This window comes from Aedes albopictus, chromosome 2, assembly GCF_035046485.1.
Source record: "Aedes albopictus strain Foshan chromosome 2, AalbF5, whole genome shotgun sequence".
Lineage (NCBI taxonomy): Eukaryota > Metazoa > Arthropoda > Insecta > Diptera > Culicidae > Aedes > Aedes albopictus.
The window spans coordinates 298,251,056-298,273,584 of NC_085137.1; the positions used below are offsets into that span (position 1 = coordinate 298,251,056).

At 39.1% G+C, this 22,529-nt stretch overlaps 3 protein-coding genes across 4 annotated transcripts in view; 1 reads left to right on the plus strand and 2 right to left on the minus strand.

Moving 5' to 3' along the window:
* LOC109430601 (triple functional domain protein) overlaps window positions 1–15,087 on the minus strand; it is a gene marked incomplete in the record, with an annotated part of 231,873 nt that extends 216,786 nt beyond the window's left edge. The window contains 2 exon segments of the mRNA XM_062852125.1: window positions 198–508; window positions 14,946–15,087.
* A 1,556-nt stretch (window positions 15,088–16,643) lies between these two features.
* LOC109423692 (protein MIS12 homolog) lies at window positions 16,644–17,500 on the plus strand. The gene is made up of 2 exons (XM_029878577.2): window positions 16,644–16,816; window positions 16,883–17,500. The coding sequence occupies exons 1-2, from the start codon at window positions 16,747–16,749 to the stop codon at window positions 17,377–17,379; spliced, it is 567 nt and encodes a 188-aa protein (XP_029734437.1). The 5' UTR covers window positions 16,644–16,746; the 3' UTR covers window positions 17,380–17,500.
* A 2,837-nt stretch (window positions 17,501–20,337) lies between these two features.
* LOC109430629 (congested-like trachea protein) lies at window positions 20,338–21,733 on the minus strand. 2 transcript variants are annotated; one of them, XM_062852126.1, is made up of 2 exons: window positions 21,516–21,733; window positions 20,338–21,428 (listed from the first exon to the last, which is right to left on the minus strand). In XM_062852126.1, the coding sequence occupies exon 2, from the start codon at window positions 21,315–21,317 to the stop codon at window positions 20,412–20,414; it is 906 nt and encodes a 301-aa protein (XP_062708110.1). In that variant the 5' UTR covers window positions 21,318–21,428; window positions 21,516–21,733; the 3' UTR covers window positions 20,338–20,411. The 2 variants fall into 2 exon arrangements, with proteins under 2 accessions (XP_062708110.1, XP_019562263.2); XM_019706718.3 differs by having other exon boundaries at window positions 21,488–21,732.
* Window positions 21,734–22,529: the final 796 nt, after the last annotated feature.

The following is a 22,529-nucleotide window of genomic DNA, read 5'->3' on the forward strand; positions in this document are numbered from 1 at the left end:
TAAAAACACCAAGTTTTACATATCACAAAACCTAAACTTTTTTAAAACAGAGATTAGTAATACTACGCAAAATCTTTGAAAAACATTTATCGTTTATCGATTTATCGTACCATTTTTGCATATATGTTTTGTCTGAAAACTGTATGTCACTACATGGTGGATCTTTTATTTTGCCGGTCACTGTAAACCATACCCACACTTCAGTTGGAAAATTTATGCTAGGTATTTTCACTTTGGCCTCTTCACAATCCGCATTCCACACGGTGAATCTTCGGACGCCAGACATCCGTCCAGAACCTGAAACGTTTCTTCACTATTGTTGTATTATTCGCACATCACACACATTAGCTTTACCAGCTTTTCCCCTTTATGGTTCAACGACGAATTTTCACTGCCATCAACCACTTTGAATCTTCCTTCACGGCTAACCGAACGAAACTAAACCGCAAATCGCGTTCATCGACGCCAATTTCACCGACTGACTGGCCGTCGATTGGCACCTGAAAAACTTCCGGAAAAATGCGTTGCTACTTGGAAACTACACCGACGACCGTAGTAGTAGTAGGTAGGCTGGCAAATTTCCATCGACTTGTTTCTTTCTGGCTCCACCGAGTTACTGGAGCGCTACACCAACCAACACCCGTCTGTTGTCCGTTCGTCTTCAGCTCACTCGCGCTGCTGGTGCTCTCTGTGTGTACTGTCACGTCCCGACGATTCCGCACTCTACCTATTCTTCGTTGGCCTCCCCCAAACCAGCCAGCCCACCAAGCGCTCTTCGAAACCACACCGCGCGCGCACACCATTCTGCACATACACAACCACCAGAGGCGGTTCCAGAGGGTACACATGGAACCATGTGGATTGGACATGTCGCATCTTCGCTCTATAAAATGAAGTCGCGTTTTGGGCAGACTTCCAATTAGGATATTCTATGTTTCTGGTACCTAATTCGTAAATTAAAAAAAAAAAAAAAAACTTAGAAACTTCAAAGTACTTTGACGTTCTTGCATTATGAACTGATACCGTGGGGTGCCCTAATTTCACGCGGGTCCAAATTTTGCTCAATAATCATAAAATTAATTGTCAAAATGTTCAATTTTCACTTGAGCTAATTGCGGCAATTTCGATAACCTTATGAACAGTTAGCAAGAATACTGTTTCAGACCATATCTGAACCTGGGACATCTGAACCGGTAGTGTTCCGGAACCGGTTCCGTATGTCCCGCTGGAAGTGGCCAAATAAAAAAGTGAACCAAATCCATGCATGCGCCATATCAAATCGCGACTCGTTTGATAACCTAATGGCATAAGAAATACTCAGGCCATATCTGAACCGGTAGTGTTCCGGAACCGATTCCGGATGTCCCGCTAAAAGTGGCCAAATATAAAAAAAGATCGAACCCCATGCATGCGGCACATCAAACTGCGACATTGTCGATAACCTGATGAACAGTTAGCATGAAAATAGCGCCTCAGACCATATCTGAACCGATAGTGTTTCGGAACCGGTCCTGGGTGTCTCGCCGGAAGTGGCCAAATATTAAAGTGAACCAAATCCATGCATGTGACATTAAAGCGCGGCTTTTTTGATAATGAAAGGTTGGCATAAAATAAAGACTCAGACCATATCTGAACCGGTAGCGTTCCGGAACCGGCTCCGAGTATCCCGCTGGGAGTGGCCGTTTATATAGTGAACAAAACTTTTAAAACAACAGCGACCAAGTTTAAAATTAAACCAAACCCATGCATGCGACACAATGAAGCGCGGCTTTTTTGATAACCTAATAAACGTTAACAAGCAAATAGGCTCAGACTATTTAAGAGACTACCGGCAGTGTTCCGCAACCGATTCCGAGCCGGAAATAAAACCAAACCCATGCATGCGATACCTCGAATCACGGCTTTTTAGGAAACATGATGAACAGTTGGAAGAAAATAGACGCAAGCCATATCAGTGTGTTACGGAAACGATTGCGGGTGTCCCGCCAGAAATATTCAAATTTAAAAGAGAACCAATACATGCAGAGCCGTAGCGTGCGGTTGGCCAGGTTGGCCCCCGCCAAGGGCGCCAGCTTCAGAGAGGCGCCGAAAAGGCCTAAGGCAAAAACTATTTGAGTTTTTTTATGTGCAAAGCAACATAATTTTTTGTTTTTTGTTTAGAGAGACTCTACCCAGAAGGGAGCAATATCAATATGCTTTCGAAATTCTAGTGGAAGCTTCTTTTTGAAACTTTCAAAATATTCTTACTGGGTAATGTCTAGAAATTACTTCTGAGAGTTTCTTCGAATTCATTGATATATGTTACAATGTCCACTAAAAGTATTTTGAATGGAAAATATTCAGATGATCTGGACATAACGTCCTGTAAATGTTTATTTGGATTTAATCTCTCGTAGATGTAGGAGAAATTATTCAAGTCGTTTTTACTAAAAAACTATCAGTGAGTTTTTTTTGTTTCCTCGAAACAAATCCAGGAATTTCTTTTTTTATCAGGTAATTATTTTAATTTTTTTGCTGTTTTTTTCCGAAAAGTCTGTCAGAACTTCCCAAAAATTCTTTCAGGATTTCTTTGAAAAACTTCTTAAGAAACTTTCATAGAAACTCCTTCGGGGATTCTTAAAAACTAGCTGACCCGACGTGGCTAGCCACGTTAGCTAGAAAAAGATTGTTTTTAAAATTCCAGTTACACTTTTTCAATGAAACTGTTTTCGAGAACATTCCAGAATCTCTCTCCAGAATGCTTCTCTCTTGAACGTTTGGTAATCTCCAAAAAGTTCTCAAAAAAAAAAATCTCCAGAAAGTTTTCAAAATTTAATGAATGAATGACTTTCCAGAACTTTTCAGAAGGTCCATTTGACATTTTTTTTTCTTAAACGTTGACAAACTCCCTGATCATAATCGGCATTAAAAAATTGTTCCAGAAAATTCCAGAAGGTTAGTTTTCTTGTTCTTTCTGAAACATTCAGTAAATTCTGGAAAGTACCTGGAAAGTTTAATGTTCCAGAATATTCTAGAGATTTTTTCTATTTTCATTTGGAATGCTCAGTAGCTTCCAGAAATTTCTCAAACATTTTATGAATTTGGTTGTTCCAGAACCTTCTTAAAGGGTATTTTTCATTCTTTTTGGAACGTTTACAAACTCTCAGACACTTTTTGTAAATTTAAAAAAGTTTGCAGAAGGTCTTTGTCTTGTTTTTGTCCAGTAGCTTCTCGAAAGTTCCAAGAATTTTGATTATCTAGAACATTTTCGTAGATTATTATTCTTCTTTCTGAAGATTCAGTAATCTCTAGAAAGGTCTCGAAATTTAATGAATTTTGGTGTTCCAGAACATTTGTGAAGGCCCTTTACTTCTTTCTAGGACTTTCATTAACTTCCAGAAAGTTCTTGAAATTAAGAATGAAAAGTGTACAGAACATTCCAGAAGGTTCTTCTCCTTTCTCTGATTGAAACGTTCAGTAACGCACAGACAGTTTTCGATATTTGAGAAAGTGTGATATCCTGAATATCTCAGATTTACTTTTGTAACGTTCAGTATCTTTCAGGAGGTTTCTGGAAATTTAATGGATTTTTATGTTCCAGAACATTCTAGAAGGTTCTTTTTTGGTTCCTTGCTCGTTCCCTAACGTCCATAACCTTTCCCCAATATAATAAAGTTCCATGCCCTAGAACATTCTAGAAGGTTCTCTTCTAAAACGTTTAACAACTTAGAAGTGGTTATTAGAAGCCGAAGTTCTCAGTTAATAACTGAGCTCATAGACATTAAAGCTGAGAAGCAGGGTTTGTCCCAGTTGGGACGTTACGCCAAAAAAAAGATGTTCCATAATGCTGCCGAAGGTTCTTCTTTTTTTTTTCTTTCTGAAGCGTCCAGAAACTTCAAGGGGATTCTCGAAAATTTAAGAAGTTCCATATTTTAGAGCATTCCAGAACGTTATTTATTTTCTTGAACTTCCAGAAAGTTCTTAGAATTTTTAGAATATTGATGTTCCAGAACATTCCAGAAAGTTCTTCTTATTATTCCTAAAAAGTCAAAAAAACATCCAGAATCTCGCACCTTTTAGAATTTTGATACAACTATGGTGAAACATTTCAACGAAACATTTCAAAGCGTTACGGACAGACAGACAGACAACGCTGGGATTTTATATATATGATATCAAATCAAAAATTCTTCTGGAGATTCCTTTCGAACATTCCTTCTGAAATTCCTCCAGGAGGAGTTCCAAAATTTTTAAAGAGATTCTTGCAAAAATTCTTTAAGGTTCACTTCAAACCCTTAATTAAATTTTCTCAATAATTCTTCCATGGATTCCTACAGAAACTCCTGCTGAGATTCCTTTAGAAGCGCCTCAAAGAATTTGTTAAGAAATGCCTTCTGAGAATTCCTTCAAAAACTCTTTCATAAATTTGTTTCTTTTAGAAAATCTTCTAAAGTTTTCATTAGAAATTCGACCAAAGTTTACTTCCAAAAGCCTTCTATAATTTCCTGTACAAAGAAACAATCTCTTAAACCGCCTGGAAAATTTTGCATTGATGCCTTCAGAAACTGTCCCATGTCCTCTAGAGATTGCTCAATAAATTTCTGCTAGATTCTCTGCTCTCTCTACTAGATTCCTGAAAACCCTTAATGAATTTCCTCATAAATTCCTCCAGAAAATCATAAATCAAGCCTAACTCTACCAAACACTGTATGTAACATATGTACACAAAAAAGAGACTATCATATGAGGCGCTGAATTTCTTTAAAGACTACTTGTATCACTCACCTTTGAGGATGATTTGTGAAAAAAAATAACCGGATTTTTCACGCTTCTGAAATGCTCAATGTATGAGTTGCTATGGGAACAGCGAACTTCCCCTTCGATTTTCCCCGTTCGTGGATTTTGTTTGATACGGGGTTTGGTAAAGTAAGGCTTGAAATGCGGAATTCCTTCAGAGATTTCTCCAAGGATTTTGTGAGAAAATTACTCCAGAGAAATAATGTTTCTTAACTTTTTTCAGGAATTCCTTCACAAATTCTTCAAATTCTTCCTTTATGTATTTCTTCACAAACTGCTCCAGGAATTCCTGTAATTCTCTTCATGAAATCCATTGGGAACTAGCTAAAATGTCTCCTGGATTTTTCTAGAATATTCTAGAGATTTTTTCTATTTTCATTTGGAATGCTCAGTAGCTTCCAGAAATTTCTCAAACATTTTATGAATTTGGTTGTTCCAGAACCTTCTTAAAGGGTATTTTTCATTCTTTTTGGAACGTTTACAAACTCTCAGACACTTTTTGTAAATTTAAAAAAGTTTGCAGAAGGTCTTTGTCTTGTTTTTGTCCAGTAGCTTCTCGAAAGTTCCAAGAATTTTGATTATCTAGAACATTTTCGTAGATTATTATTCTTCTTTCTGAAGATTCAGTAATCTCTAGAAAGGTCTCGAAATTTAATGAATTTTGGTGTTCCAGAACATTTGTGAAGGCCCTTTACTTCTTTCTAGGACTTTCATTAACTTCCAGAAAGTTCTTGAAATTAAGAATGAAAAGTGTACAGAACATTCCAGAAGGTTCTTCTCCTTTCTCTGATTGAAACGTTCAGTAACGCACAGACAGTTTTCGATATTTGAGAAAGTGTGATATCCTGAATATCTCAGATTTACTTTTGTAACGTTCAGTATCTTTCAGGAGGTTTCTGGAAATTTAATGGATTTTTATGTTCCAGAACATTCTAGAAGGTTCTTTTTTGGTTCCTTGCTCGTTCCCTAACGTCCATAACCTTTCCCCAATATAATAAAGTTCCATGCCCTAGAACATTCTAGAAGGTTCTCTTCTAAAACGTTTAACAACTTAGAAGTGGTTATTAGAAGCCGAAGTTCTCAGTTAATAACTGAGCTCATAGACATTAAGCTGAGAAGCAGGGTTTGTCCCAGTTGGGACGTTACGCCAAAAAAAAGATGTTCCATAATGCTGCCGAAGGTTCTTCTTTTTTTTTTCTTTCTGAAGCGTCCAGAAACTTCAAGGGGATTCTCGAAAATTTAAGAAGTTCCATATTTTAGAGCATTCCAGAACGTTATTTATTTTCTTGAACTTCCAGAAAGTTCTTAGAATTTTTAGAATATTGATGTTCCAGAACATTCCAGAAAGTTCTTCTTATTATTCCTAAAAAGTCAAAAAAACATCCAGAATCTCGCACCTTTTAGAATTTTGATACAACTATGGTGAAACATTTCAACGAAACATTTCAAAGCGTTACGGACAGACAGACAGACAACGCTGGGATTTTATATATATGATATCAAATCAAAAATTCTTCTGGAGATTCCTTTCGAACATTCCTTCTGAAATTCCTCCAGGAGGAGTTCCAAAATTTTTAAAGAGATTCTTGCAAAAATTCTTTAAGGTTCACTTCAAACCCTTAATTAAATTTTCTCAATAATTCTTCCATGGATTCCTACAGAAACTCCTGCTGAGATTCCTTTAGAAGCGCCTCAAAGAATTTGTTAAGAAATGCCTTCTGAGAATTCCTTCAAAAACTCTTTCATAAATTTGTTTCTTTTAGAAAATCTTCTAAAGTTTTCATTAGAAATTCGACCAAAGTTTACTTCCAAAAGCCTTCTATAATTTCCTGTACAAAGAAACAATCTCTTAAACCGCCTGGAAAATTTTGCATTGATGCCTTCAGAAACTGTCCCATGTCCTCTAGAGATTGCTCAATAAATTTCTGCTAGATTCTCTGCTCTCTCTACTAGATTCCTGAAAACCCTTAATGAATTTCCTCATAAATTCCTCCAGAAAATCATAAATCAAGCCTAACTCTACCAAACACTGTATGTAACATATGTACACAAAAAAGAGACTATCATATGAGGCGCTGAATTTCTTTAAAGACTACTTGTATCACTCACCTTTGAGGATGATTTGTGAAAAAAAATAACCGGATTTTTCACGCTTCTGAAATGCTCAATGTATGAGTTGCTATGGGAACAGCGAACTTCCCCTTCGATTTTCCCCGTTCGTGGATTTTGTTTGATACGGGGTTTGGTAAAGTAAGGCTTGAAATGCGGAATTCCTTCAGAGATTTCTCCAAGGATTTTGTGAGAAAATTACTCCAGAGAAATAATGTTTCTTAACTTTTTTCAGGAATTCCTTCACAAATTCTTCAAATTCTTCCTTTATGTATTTCTTCACAAACTGCTCCAGGAATTCCTGTAATTCTCTTCATGAAATCCATTGGGAACTAGCTAAAATGTCTCCTGGATTTTTCTCCGGATATATCTGCAAGAATTCCTCCAGAAATTCTTGCATAATTTCATTCATTGATTCCAGCATGTACTCTTCCAGAGACTCCAACAAAAACTCACAGAGATTTTTTGCAGAAATTTCTCCAGGTATTCCTCCATTTCCATGGTTCATCTAATGATTACAGAATATTTTCTTACTGATCTTCTTGGAAATATTTTTGAATTAACTTCCAAAGCAACCTTTTGTAAAGTTTTTGTAAAATTTTGGTAAAACCAATTAAACTAATCGCTGAAAATTGGTAACATAGATCGTTTGTGAATTCCTACCTCCAAAACTCAATTAAGTAGTGAAAAATAAAATTCGGTTGAACAAAAAATCCAGAAAAGAAAAAATACTGTACGATTTCTTGAAGAAGTTATTGCATCATTTATGTTGGAAATCTGAAATGTTATTTCTAATTATTGTGCTGGTCTTAGAGAGATTCTTGAAATGCAAAGTGTGTTCGTATTTTCGCTCGTATAGGAGAAAAACGTTGTGGAAAATGTTTGAGCGACTCCCAAAATCCATCTTCTAAAGAAACTTTGAAAATAAAATGAATAACTACATTTTTTTAACTAACAATGTTCAATTAACGTGGGGCGCCAGTCTGGATGCTTGCCAAGGGCGCCATGGGACCACGCTACGGCTCTGAATACATGCGACATATCAATGACTTATTCAGTAACATGATAAAAAGTTACCCATCAAATAATCAGACCATATTTGGGAGAACCGGTAGTGTTCCAGAACTGGTGACGAGACGAGTAACCCGCCGGAAGAGGTAAAATATAGAAGGGAACCAAACCATGGCGGCGTTTTTGATAATCTGATGAACATAACAAGAAAATAGACTCAAGACACATCTACTAGAACTTGTAATAGTATTTCGGAATCGGTTGCAGGTGTTCAATCGGAAGTGATTATATAGAAGTGAACTAAGATCATGCATTCGACGCATAAAATCGCGGCTTCCTCAAAAATTTGCCGAACGGTTAGCAAGAAAATTACCTCAGATCACATTAATTTTCAGCTTTTTAGGTAACCCGATGAACAGTTGACAAAAACATAATCTCATACCATATTTGAGACAACCGGAATCGGTTCCAGGTGTCCCGCGGTAACGGTAACGGTAACGGTAGTCAAACGTAAAATTGATTGAAACCCATGGAAGCTGCACATCAAATAGCGGAATTACCGTGGGGTGCCCTAATTTCGCGCGGGTCCAAATTTCGCTCACTGATCATATTAAGACATCATAATCATAAAAATAATTGTGCAATAGGACAGATCGGTGATGTACTAGATTTGTAGTAATGAGCTGAATTTTAGTATGGTGAGAAGATCGATTCTCCGTTTTTGCAATGAAATGGTGCAAAAAGCGTGGGTATTATGATTCCTTGCCTAATTTGATGCTGTTTGAGCAAAACTTTGGGCAACAATGTTGTTGTTTTCTCCGTTTCTTGCAACATAAACAACATAGTTACCCTAAGTTTTGCTCAAACAGCATCAAATTAGGCAAGGAATCATAATACCCACGCTTTCTGCACCATTTCATTGCAGAAACGGAGAATTGACCTTCTCACCATACAAAAATTCAGCTCATTTTTTTTTTGTTTTTATTTTTGTGTATTTTAACTACAGTAGACGTTCGATAACTGCAACATGTTTACGTTTCACTTAGCGAAGGAAATTCGATAACTGCAACGACTGACAAATGTCAACAAGTTGTCAATCGACATAAAATAACCGTGAACGTGATCCGACTGTTCATTTGGGCTAACATGGCGCACCATTTTGACGTTTGGCGGTGCGATAACTGCAAATTTGTTGCACTTACCGGACTTGCAGTTAAAAAGCATTGCAGTTAAACCGTTTGCACCGACCGAACGTCTACTGTAGTTGCTAATTCTACACTCAAAAATTCAGCTCATTACTACAAATCTAGTACGCTAGTACTACACCGAACGTGCCCCATTGCCCCAATTTCACTTTAACTATACTATCTAAAGTAAAATTTGGACAATGCAACGATTAGTTCTATGATAATGTTCTCTAAATATTATCAGTGAGCGAAATTTGGACCCGCGCGAAATTAGGGCACCCCACGGTATAAAAGTTAGCAAAATAAATGTCAAAGCGATATATCAAATCGTGGATTTTTCGATAGCCTTTAAACGTTGGGTAAGTTTATTAGTAAAGGAATGATCAAAGTCTCCATATATGCAAGAGTACCAAATCGTGACCAAAGTGAACTCATCAAATCACACAATTTCGGATTCCTGCGGTGTACATATATAGTAGGATGTATCAACGTTTTATGGAAAAAATATAATTTAAGGCCGCACGGGACGACGTGTAATTTTTCCTATCTTCCCTCTCTTTCTAACAATTTGCCTCGCGATTTTGAAGAAGCAAATATCAATTTCCACTGCACTGACGTAGCTGAAACTTTAGTCGATTGTGCACCACAAGTGAGCAAATGAACGATCAAATTTCTAGTCAATAATATGAAGTAGAAGTTGAGATTTGCATCTTACTAGCAACAGAGCAATGGCGGACAATTCAACCACCGTCCCGTCCGGCCTTAATCGCATAAACACCGAATAAAGTTTTTTCAATCTCCAATCTCTTTTTCCTTCTAAAGTGCTGCTTACAATTTGGGTGCATTTGAGCCCTCGCTCTTCTCATTGCGATTGAAATTTGAATGGAAAATTTCCATTTTCTGATTTTTTTCTCGTAAGGAGGTCAAATTTTACATGAATCGTGTTACCAATGATAATAAAATATAGCCAGTGAATCAAAATTCAACCATCGCGCAACAATAATGACAATGTCGCAACCTGTATTTGTTGCGACAAAACAACCCATACGACATAAGTTTGTCCCAACTTGAAAATAATGGGATCAACATCGTACACCACGAGTTTAGATATTTTTAAGCCTTGCATTGCGATTTTCGAACGGTAACTTCGAGTCGGTAAACACTGCTACTCTGGTGAAGCTCTGTCATCAAACAGTTTCGACTTTGGGTTAGTAATAATTGATTATTCACGAGTTGAAAAGTACGCAACAAATTCAGCTTCCGTTTTGTCTGCAACAAAAAAATTCGAGATCATGTCATTATCTGTCACCAGTAGGGATAAAGACTAATCGTCGCACCTTCTTTGTTGCTTGTTTTGTGCCTCTTTTGTCTGACAATTCTCTTCACTGAATATAGCCTAAAGGGTGCCGAAAAAAAAACTTTTTCGAAGATCACAAAGTGATCTGTGATTGTAAATAAAGTTAAGCTTCTTCACGCTTTAGCTGCCGTAGCGTATGAAATGGGGTCATAATTACCCGAATGCACGACTAGGTTCAAGGTGGTCAAGCAGTCAGGTGAGAGGTCTGATATTTTTCAGCTCTGTTTTGCTGTTAAACATAACATTGCAATATGTACCATCCATAAGTTTCCCAAATCGATGATGGCTCTGTTAAAATTGTTGCTTTTCCAAAGATGTTTTCGATCATCTGGCAATCATTTGACTCATTTGTCTATAACTCAGTTCAGAAGCCTAATATTAAAATGTGATGTTCGACAAACTTGTAGAATATTGTTTTTCCTACAATTATTACCAAGGACGCCATATTCTAACTCTTATGTCGTTTTCGTTTATTCCTTGAGCGAACCTAGTTTCGCCCTGGATCCGCCCTAACTGCTGTCAAAACGTTCGGTTATTCAATCGAGTCGGATCTGGATCCGCTCCAGATCCGACCCAAACAGAGCGAGGTTCGCTCTGCCGATTTTTTCCGATCCAACCCGAGCGGGGTCCATCTGTCAAAATGGATGTAAACAAACCAACAAAACAAAACGTGAAAATCAAAATTGCTATCTCTTTGGGCATTCACAGGGTAGAAAACTTTCATTGATGGTATGTGCATTATTAAATAAGTGCACCAAATAGCATTTCAGCATTCAAGTGTGCGCTGAAAAGAGTAATTTAATGAAAATGTGCAACTGACAGTTTGATGCATTTTCACATTGTTTACATGTTGACTCGACTCGGGTCGGATCTGGATCCGTTTTCGTTCGTTTATTGCGGGTCAGGGTCAGCTCTAACCCAGGTTCAAATCCGAAAACGACATTATATTTACTGCGTAAAAGTGTTAGTACCACCTACTCATACTAAACGATCAGATTTTTCGATCGTTTAGTATGAGTAGAAGCGTGGGACATAAAAAGACATTTTACTCCTGTACATTGAGTTTCATTTTTGTCCCATATAAACTGTGCAAAATTTCAGATCGATCGGAGAAACTATATTTTAGCGCCTGCCATTTTAAGTTTTCATACAATTTAGTATGGGGAAAATCACTTTTTCAAAAAAAAAAAAAATCGCCACAGGTTGCCCCTTAACCCCTAAAAATAAATCAATGATTGATTTCTGTTGGAAATTTTGCGAGGAACCAACCCTCCAAAGACCGCAAAGCGATCTGAGGCATGTGAAAAAAGTTTTTGACTTAAAACCGAATGGCATGCAAACGCTGTTTAACATGTGAGGAATAACAATAAATCAGGCCAAACATTTCAATAGGTCCTATCTGCATTTGAGAGGCTCTCTTTGTTCACTTTCTCTTTCAATTATTGCAGTGTAATGGTACACTTTTTAATTATTTTTGCAGTACAAATCAAAAGACGATTGTTTTGATCATCCTTCAATGCAAGGAGACAATCATAATACAAATAAACAGCTGAGATATTAACGAAAGAGAGGGAAACCAAAGAGAGCCTCTCTTCTGCAGATAGGACCTTTAGACATGTTTGGCCTGAAATAATAAAATCTCGTTATTTTATCGATCGGGTGAGGCCAAATATTTTTTTTTTCATGAACGTTGCATCGATTTGCTGTCTTCAGAGGTCTGATTCCCAGTGAAGTTTTCTTAAGAAATCATTCGTCGGCTTATTTTTAGGGATCTAGGGGTGACTCCCAGCGATTTTTCTTTGCAGGAGTAAAATTTCCCCATAGTAAATCGTATGAAAAACTAAGAATGGTGGGTGCTAAAATATAGTTTTTCCGATCGATCTGAAATTTTGCAGTTGATTTTTTTTTTCGGAAAGGTTCCTAGCGGCACGCCGACGGACGTAGAAACCTCTCCCATCACTGTGCGCACAAGCGTCTCGCGTTTGCGCGGACAACGACAGTTCACTAGGCCTTTGGATAGGATAGAGAACGTAATCCTTCAGAAGCAGTTCACCAGCCGTGCACGGAACATGTCGTCCAGTAAGACACTGTTGCGTACTGACTCAGAAGGTTACGGTAGAAGGTGTGAAAGTTTCGGTTTTGTCATATGGTCGATTTTGTATTTGTTTTTTTTTTATCATGTCAAGGTTTAAAGAATGTTATTGTTCATATTTATGCTATGTCCTGTTATTCAGTAATCTTTGGTGTGCCTATGATCTGTTAGATAGTCGATGTGTTTGTTATATCCATTTTCGTTAATCCTCATTCTAGTATTGTTTTTATTATCTTTGAAAGTTGTCTTTCGTCCACATCCCTAGCACTATCAGCATCGGTCCAAATAAGTCCATATTAAAGAAAACCTTTCATACGCTCAGTCGAAAAATGTAAAAATATCTAATTTGTCATAAATAGTCTACGTTAGTCAAAGTCGAAGTAGTCAGTTTTTGTCGATTTCGTCTTGATCACACGTTAGCTTTGAATCTATAAGCAAGCACTGTTAAATGCTGCACTTCCCACTATTAGTTTCTTAGTTATTTTAAATTGATATTGAAAATTATAGAGAAAATTGAATCACGAAAGCACATCAAATATTGAGAACTATGTATTAGCAAATTGAATACGCGAGATACTACTAATTATTTCATATTTGAATTAGATTTGTATTTGTATTAGTGTATTTGTTAAAATTAACCGAATAGTGGGAAGCCCAGGAAACAGTTCAAAGTCTGCCGACTCAAAAAAAGATTCCGAGACTCGTCACAAAACACAAAAATTTGCATTATGGTTCACAACGACTCTCGAAACCTTCCCAGGCTCAATCGACCGGAACTGTTTTCTGGGTATAGAAACTACTAGGCCCCAGCAGGTCCCTCCTGTTTATCGAGCATTTCTGATAAATCAGCCATACTCCATCTGTAGCAGCCGGTTCGCAATGAACCGTTGGAGGCGCATTGGAGTGTTAAAAGTGATATTTTCATTACAAGAATTACAATTAACATCCTTCACTTTAATACCGTCGAACCCTGTGATCTTGGCCAGGGGAAATTTTGCACATTTGATATGGGACCAAAGTGAAACTCTAAAAGTATACAGGAACTTGAGTTTTTCCATTTTTTGTATTTTCCCATATAAACCGTGTACCAGGCTAATGAGTAGGTGGCACTAGCGCTCTCACGCCGTATGTATGAGTTAGGATATGGCGTCATTGGTGATAATTTTAGGAAAAACAGTTTTCTACATGTTTGCCGAACACCTCATTTCAATATTATGCTTCTAAACTGTGCTGTGGATAAATGAATCAAATGATTGCCAGGTGATTGAAAACATCATTGTGCTTTTCTATATAAAGTGTTATCAAGATTCAGGAACATTTTGGCTAACGTCGACCGAAAGATCATGAGTACATATTCGACGGGAAAGGCACTATCACCACTAAGTGGATTAATCTGGTTTTTATAAGGATTTTTAAATGAGATTAAGTTGAAAATAATTACATACTGTAACAAAACTGATTGCTTTTTTAGCTTTCCAAAAAAAAGAAGGTATGTAACACGACATGTACATAGGGAGAGCGGGACATTTGGCATAAAGTCATTTGACATAAGGTCACTTGGCAAAAAGACATTTGGCATAACCGAAATGCACCCGAAATGCATATGCCAAGAGTCTATTATGCCAAATGACCGTTATGCAAAATGACTTTATGCTAAGTGACCTTATGCTAAACGGCCTTATGCCAAATGACACAGACCCTCCCAAGCAAACTTTTTACATGGATTGAACTGAAAATAATAAAATCTATCCTTCATCTACGGGAAAATAGCGCGATCGCTCGAGGGTTAAAAATGCTTTTTAACAACATTTCAGTCCAAAAAGTGCTCAAATGCCACTACCGCAACGAAGAGAACAATTACCCTACTGCTACTATACAAAGGGCACGAATTATATACAACAATAACACAATAACATTGGTCACAGGGGTTTTTGGGTCCCAGAGAAAAAAATGCATTCACAAACATCGAACCTGTTAACAACTTCAGACCAAAAACGATGGTTCTTCATTCCACCCCCTAGAACCGCCAGTGCATCCGTACACACAACTACACTACACTCAACCGTCGTCCACTCGAACGAAACGGCAACCAGCCAAAATAATAACGAAGAAAATATTGGTGCTCTGCTTGTAGCTGCGGAGGGCCCCATCAGAAACATGACGATGAGGGGTGTGCTGGTGCAAGTGTTTTGTGGGCTGGCTGGTTCACTGCTGGAGTTGGCTGGAGAGAGAGCCAAGCAGAGCGCAAGTGGAACGACGAACGAAGAAAAAAAAAACTCTTCCCCGACCGACGACTGTCTTTTGTTGCGGGTCGCGACGACGATCCGATTTTTCCGAGTCAATTTTCACCCCCGAAACGCACCGGAACCGGCCGAATTCCATGCACATTTTCACCGCGGCTGCACAAACTTACTTTTCCGACACAATTCACGCCGATTCGGTTGAAATTTTGCACAAGAAAAACCAATTTTAGCCAGACGACGGGAGACCCATCACGGAGAGATTCGATTCGCCATCCGCTTTTTCACGCACTCGCGAGCGTTTTCTTCTTCTGCGCTCTGTTTTGTGCGTTTCTGTCAGAGCGGACTCGTCTAAAAACAGATGTCATGACATCCGAAACAGGGATGCCCAGGTGAAATTTTCAAATTATTTCGACAATGCTTTTTCATTAGGGTCTAACTGAGTTGCTCTCAGAAATTTTTCGCAGACATCCCAAAAAAGCCTAAAATAAAAAAAAATAAATAAATAATTATTTAGTTAATCAAAACAAAGGTAAGTAAAACTGTCTACAAATGGCTGCTAATTCAACTGACAGGACAGATATACAAAGCATATTATTTCAAGAAAGTCAAAGTTTGCTAACAATATAAAAGTTTTAGTTCAGTGCGTGCACTGAAGTACCATTTTGATTATGGTTGAGGGTGGGCCATAAACCATATTGTCTATCCCAAGATGTTTATAAGGAAGGTGTTAGCGTATAAGCAGTAAGTGGATGCGGGGAGTGCGGCACACTGCGGGGGATGGAGGTGACAGCCGGCCAGTTTGTTTATGCTGCAGAACGCTACAGAAGCGTTGCTGCGCCGCATCGGCAACAACATTCTCAACACGGATAACCAATGTTGACATATTTCCATGGCACTCATAAAATGAGTAATATTCTCCCAGGTTTAAAATTGGCTCGTGCTCCCGCATTTTTGTTAATTATGAATACAATGGTGATTTCTTAACCAAAAGAGATTGCTTTGCCGATAATATTGCAAAATATTTGCTTGAGTGGGTGTACGAGCTAATTTTCAATCCGTGTAAGTAGGAAACACTCGATGAGTGTCATGGAGTTTGTCCGATTTTAGTGCTGAGAAAGTTAAGCGTGCATGGTTTCTGTGGGGTTGCTACGTTGCTAGGGCAGAAAATTTTTGTTTGTCATCTCACTAGTGAAAAAATTGAATACAAACTTGCCAGCTGTCGTTAGGTTTTCCAATATGGCGGATGGTGGAATCTGACATATTGGATTACCTTCCTTTTACTTACCTTGGTCTATCCGGTTGGAATCAAGACAGTCATTCAATCCAAAATTTCCCTTTTGCTTGGTCCACAAGTGTCGCAATTGTTTCGCATCTAGTGCGCTGTGTTGCTAAGAACAACGACAAGGATGCGCACTACTTTTGACTCGGCTTTATAGTTATGCAATGCTTTATAGTTATGAATTATCTTCACATCTGGCATCTCTGATAAACATCACGCACATCACCGTTTTAGGCGAGTCCAGTGTAAAAAATACGTGTGTGTGTTTACGGGTCATGTCTTGGCTGAACTGCTAAAAATAAATCGAATACACAAATATACATAATTACCGAAACTTGCACTCTATAAATCCTTCTAACTTATATGTAACTGCCAAAAACTTATTTACTCTTTTCATTATAAATAATGATGGTATAATTTATTATAATTTTCTTCATACTTGTATGTTCGTCAATTGTAACTGTGTCGATCGAAGATTGTTATTTTTTTACTTTAAAACGTACGTTATTATATGTAGTTATAACTTGCTAAAAGTATCTCAATGTTGATTATTTTAACGTAAGCGTGTTTGTTTGTGTTTCTGTTTTCAAAACATTGCGCTCATTCGATAATGTAACGCAACTGGCGCGGCAGTTAGAAGTTGGCGAAATAAACATCTCTAAAATTCAATCTTTTTCGAAATTTTCGTTCAAATGGACCCGGAAAAAGTGGAATATGAATTGCAGCATTTCAACTTCTGCTCCGAAGACATTATTGCTGAAAGTAAGTTTTTTTTTGTCATCAGTATGTAGGTATTTAGGTACCAATCTCATCAATCTACTTTTTCAGATCAGCTGTTGGTCAAGTCTCTGATCCAGCAAACGTTGGTCTCCTTCACGGATGAGTTTATCGCCAAGCACAAGGTACCGTCAGAAACGGCAATGGAAATGCGCTCCCGATGTTACCCGGCAGCCAACGAAATGTTCGCCGAATGTGGCCCCAAGTTGGAGGAGCTGAGTCAGCTGTACCGCGATACTTTCACCATTCCGGACAATGTTTTGCTGCCGTCGGATTTGATGCAACGCAAAGGTTACACAGCCGAACAGGTGGAACAGCTGCAAACCACGGCCAACGGGCTGGAGAAGCAAATCCGCCAGGACGGAGTGTTTCTGTCGATGCTGGAGGAGGAGATCAAGCTGCACGAGCGGTTGGACGCTTGTATCGAAGAAGGGGTACAGCTGATGGAGCTGGCCGAACGATACCGACAGATGGAAATCGTTCCGGCCGAAGAATGCGCGGTTGTGCAAGACCTAGCCGAGTTCATGAAGAATGTGATGCAAATGTGAGTATTTTCATTGTAGCTGTTTATGGTTTTTGTATGTTACTTTGGTGCGGATAAGAATGTGTTTTGTATGTTATTCAATATTCCTGATCAATCTTTTTTTACGAAACGAAGTTTTAAACAGACTCTGCTTGGCATAGTACATGTGAAAGAAACATCCATACATTAATAAGAGGTCGTCAACATTCTTCTTCATGGCGAAATGTCCCAATCGGAACGACGCCTGCTCCTCTATGAGCACTTCGACAGTAATTCATTGAGAGATTATATCGGTCAGAACAGAACGTCTGCTGTAGTGATCTACAGTTCTACAGGTGTAACTATCAGGGAGCCTGAGTTGAAAGAATGTGTTACGGCTAACCATGCTCCTAGTGGGAGTGAAACTCATAAATTGGACAAAGAGACGAACCAGCCAAGGGCAGAAAGTGTCTAGACAAATCAATCAACTGATAAGTTCAAGGCCGTTTTCTTTCGTTAGCTGGTGGACTCAGCGCCACCAATCGTCGGTCTGCATTCATCTTCCTAGCCTACCTGAGTGTTTAGGTTCCCTATGATGATCTTGACGTCGTGGCTTTTGGCAGCGGTCCATCGTGTTCGAGCTGTGCGTAAAATACGCCTTTGTAATCAAATCATCCGTACTTTCTGAGTGCGGGGTGTGCAGAATCATCCCTTGATCTCCAACCTAGATATTTTTTCGTCGTTCGGCCACCAACTGATCACGTGCTTCTACATATAGAAATTACGATGAAAGCTGGTCTCCACTGATCCCGCGATACTCCGGCGAGTACCAGTCAGGTGCAATGGAATTTATAAAGCCCAAGAAGAGGGGGGTCTCCAGTTAGCCTAGTGGTTAAGGCTATGGATCGCCAATCCGGAGACGGCGGGTTCGATTCCCGTTCCGGTCGGGGAAATTTTATCGACTCCCTGGGCATAGTGTATCATTGTCCTTGCCTCACAATATACAAATTCATGCAATGACAGGCAAAGAAAGCCCTTCAATTAATAACTGTGGAAGTGCTCAAAGAACACTAAGTTGAAGCGAGGCAGGCCAAGTCCCAGTGGGGACGTCGAGCCATAAAGAAGAAGAAGAAAGCCCTAGAACTTCCCAGGTTCTGAAGTTTGCCGAATAACATTGGGGTCGCAAACGTATACCCAAGTCGTGAGCGAGCTGTGAAGGCAACTCTCCACGCGGTGAATGTAAATTACATTCACGCTGTGGAAAGTTGCCTTCACAGCTCGCTCACGACTTTGGTATGCGTGTGCGACCCCAATGTTATTCGGCAAACTTTCAGATAAAACTACAAGGTTAAATTCATTCATACATTGTTTTTCGATAGCTTGCTTCTGAACTGAGATAATAGCAAATGAATGTAAACCTTTGCAAATGAATGGTCGCAACCTTGGCTATTAGTCATATGTACATTCAAAAGAAGGATACATTACTTGTATATTCAACGTTTCACATTAAAATTTCTCAAGTAAATTATTTAACCCATGTCGATGTATCATCTTTCTAGTGATGCACCCTTATTTTGTCTCACTAAACTTTTCTGAGAAATGTTTCAGAATCGAAATAGTTTTTGAAATGCGATCCTCCTGAACAGTGATATTTGAGGGGGTTAGAAGCAAAGGGGTGTAAGTGACAAAAACCCACTTTCGAGTAAATGAGGTTTAAAGTTTTGAACCAATTTTGCATCCCATACAAAATGTATGGTGTTTCAAAATCAACCCAATTTTCTCTGATTTACTGTAATTTTTCTAATCATCGTAAAAACAATCTTAAAAAAGTTCCTGAAAGCTTGAAATCTGAAGAATTTTATGATATGCTCAACCCAAAATTGACAAAATGGTCACTTACACCCCTTTGATTTTGGGCCCCTCATTTACAAAATGGAATAAAAATCCAAGTTGACACTCATCTGTCCCTGCGCATGGTAGCAGAGAGACTGAGGATATGCACAACAAAGTGTGTAGGCCGAAATCAATAAGGTGTGCACGGGGCACTCACGAAGTTTGAACGAATAATAATTGAGACTCTACCACAGTGACGAACTATAAAAATTCTACGAAAAAAATATTTCAAACGTAGACTTCCTCTCATAGTAATTACTAGATGCAAATAATCACCCATGCAGGGTAGTAAAATTTCATTTAATTATTTGCCAATTTCACTGCTCCCGTTAACAATAATGTTTATAGACGATATTGTTATTTTACCGTAACTTATCAGCATTATTGAAGGTTTGCGTTCACAGACGGAAATTTGTACTAGAAATTGTGGAACTAGAAAATGTCATGACATTTTTCCATGACATTTCCGTGATATTTTACAACCCTGTCCATGCTAAAAGACTCACTAATACAATAATGAAAACAGAATCCACAGAAAAGGGGACAATAAGAAACAATCTCACCGTATTGCAGCAGTACATATTAGGTCAATATGCGAAACGGCGATGGACGTAAAAAAGTATAGGTACAATAGTACAAAAGGGGCTGTTCAAAAACTACGAATACCAAAATTTGATCAAAATTTGTATGGAGCGTAAACTTTTGCTATCATTAACAGCCCCTCCCCTCCCCCAAAAAATCTACGTGGTTTGTGAACCAATGGTTTATGGCCCCAAAACTAAGATATTTGACTCCGTAAAGCGTTAAACGAGTTTTAAATAAATTAAGTGGTTAAAAGTATGGCAACTGTTTGACATTTGGAGGCAAGACAAAGTTTGGACAGTGCCGGATGCTTGGGTCATATGTGATAAAAAAAAAGTTCTTTATTTACAAAGATATATTTTGTTTAATTTCCTACAAAACTTGTCAACATGATAGGCAGTATGTTTCCAATTGCTTTCAAGCACTAGGAACCCATGCCCAATGCTTCACCTTGTTGCATTTTATGCTATTGCATTGATTGCATATGCATGGTTCAAAACCTAAACCCAAAAAGCGCCCTTCATATTTATTTTTGAAAAAAAAAATGTATATTAACTCTGCATTCTTACATAAATCAAATACAACAAACAAAAATCGTTTCTCCTACAAGTTGGGCGCCACGAAGTTTAAAAATTTCATAAACACTTCGAATCCGATGAAGCACGCAGCATTCGCAGGGAAAGCTCGCAACATGACCGGAGTCACGCCCTTGTACAGTGCCAGCGGTCCTTCGTTCTTCATCAGCTCTCGGAACACGTCGCGGATACCGTTCTTGTAGGTTCCTGCCGGGGCCGTCTGCAGTCGAGACTTGAGCACATCCGCGGGCATTCCGATGGCCCAGTTGGCAATACCGGCCATTCCTCCTGCGAAGATCGTTATCATCAGAGCCCTGCCGGCTTCCTGCTTTTCGCCTTCCTTCGGGGCAAACGCCTTCTTGACGTATTCGTACGTAAGGAAATACATTCCGGAGGCGGGCACGTCCCGGAGCAATGTGGCAAACGATCCCTTGTAAATGCTGCGAATTCCACCTTCGGCGTACAGCTGTTTCGCACAGTCCACCATACCGTTGTACTTCTGTGGAACGTTTCCTCCCTGTTGAATCTGCAGGAGACACTTGATTCGTTCCCCTGGAGCCATCACAGTTGTCGTGAACACTCCGGAGAATGCTCCGGCAGCGAACAGCTGAGTGTTGTTCAGTTCCTCATCCGGTGTCCTCTGTTGCAATCTTTTTCCTACTCCGAATCCAAAGAAGCTCATGGCAAAGATTGGCGCCACTCCTGCAATGGGGGCGGACATGCCCTTGTAAAGCCCTCGGAAACCTTCGTGCCGGATTGTCTTCTTCGCACAGTCTAGTGTTCCGGCGTACATTGGAGCCTGGCCAGCAGCCGGCAGGGGCATTGTTTGCAACCGGACCTTTATCGTGTCCAACGGGTGCCCCGCCAGGACCGTACAGATCCCTCCGAAACCTCCGGAGAGAAAGTACTTGATCGGGCTCACGTTTTCGGACATTTTCTTGCTTCGACCTAGTCGCTACTGTGTGTGTGGACCACTTATTATATCACCAACAAAAAAGCTGCTATCAACCAACGAAAAGCGACCCTGTCACGAAAATGTCGCTATCTAAAAGAACGATTAAAAGATTAGAAAAAAAATATGATTTATCCATGAATGCACTATACCTATCTAGGCGATGACGAGTAAACCTACAGAAAACAAGTCCAAAGTACACGATGCTGGTCGATCTTCCCTAATTCGCTGGCACACTGCACCAGTCCCGCCGTCCTCTCACTCGCTCAATGCTGATTGTTGAATGACGATAGCAGGAATTTTGTCTCGTCCGTCGTCCAACTCAAAGCTCGCGCACTCAAAACCAGTTGAAAACAAAAAAAAAATACACATACGAAACTGTTGTTCTTGTTGATGGTGTTCTTCCTTTTTTTTGTTAACATTTTGACAGATGTGCGGTGACGATATCTTTTGTCCCAGCGAGTGTGCTTCCCGATAGGGTATGGGCACCGGACTTGGCATTCGCGACTTCGAAGTTAACCTTCCGTAACTCGCGCGGTTGACTACCTGCGTTAGCACCACGCTAATTGGGTTTTTAAATTAAGAAAAATGTATCAATTTTTTGATTTTATACGAAAGAGCACCTTTTTCTGAGCCACTATGATTTTTTTTCAGATTTTTAGAACTTTATTTTGGTACCTAAAATCAATTTCCAAGAGATTTTTTGAAATCACCTTTTGACAGCTGGGTAACTGTTTGACAGCTCCACCCAGTACAAAATGCGACGAGGGGTGATTCGACAAATCGCTCCCATACAAACTTCAAATTGATTTTTAAATAGGTTCCTGGGCACCAAAATTCATGAAAATTTGGATTTCGGCTTAGTTTTGCATGCAGATTCAGAATATGGAATTATCTCAACACCGCTAAAGAAGCCAATTGGGGACTTCGAAGGTGATGATTTTGTTTGCTCTGTGAGGAAGTGAAAGAGGGAAGATTTTTTGCTTTTTTCACTCATACGCCCATATAAGAAACCCCGTAGGAAGAAAGAGTGTTTTCCGGCTGATCAACCTTCGTAGTCGCGAATGCTGAGTACAAAAAGCGAGATTTTTTCACCGTGTTGTACAAAATACAACAGCGCGATCGCTCGAGGGTTAAAAGAGATTCCAACTCTTTGTCGCACTTATGAAAAACCTCGTAAGGAACTGTCACTGT

Excerpts from the sequence above, each read along its gene's own strand:
- LOC109423692 (XM_029878577.2), top strand. The coding sequence starts at position 16,747 with ATGGACCCGGAAAAAGTGGAATATGAATTGCAGCATTTCAACTTCTGC. Across the intron at positions 16,817-16,882 it reads CGAAGACATTATTGCTGAAA|ATCAGCTGTTGGTCAAGTCT; the intron begins GTAAGTTTTTTT and ends CTACTTTTTCAG.
- LOC109430629 (XM_062852126.1), bottom strand. The coding sequence starts at position 21,317 with ATGTCCGAAAACGTGAGCCCGATCAAGTACTTTCTCTCCGGAGGTTTC.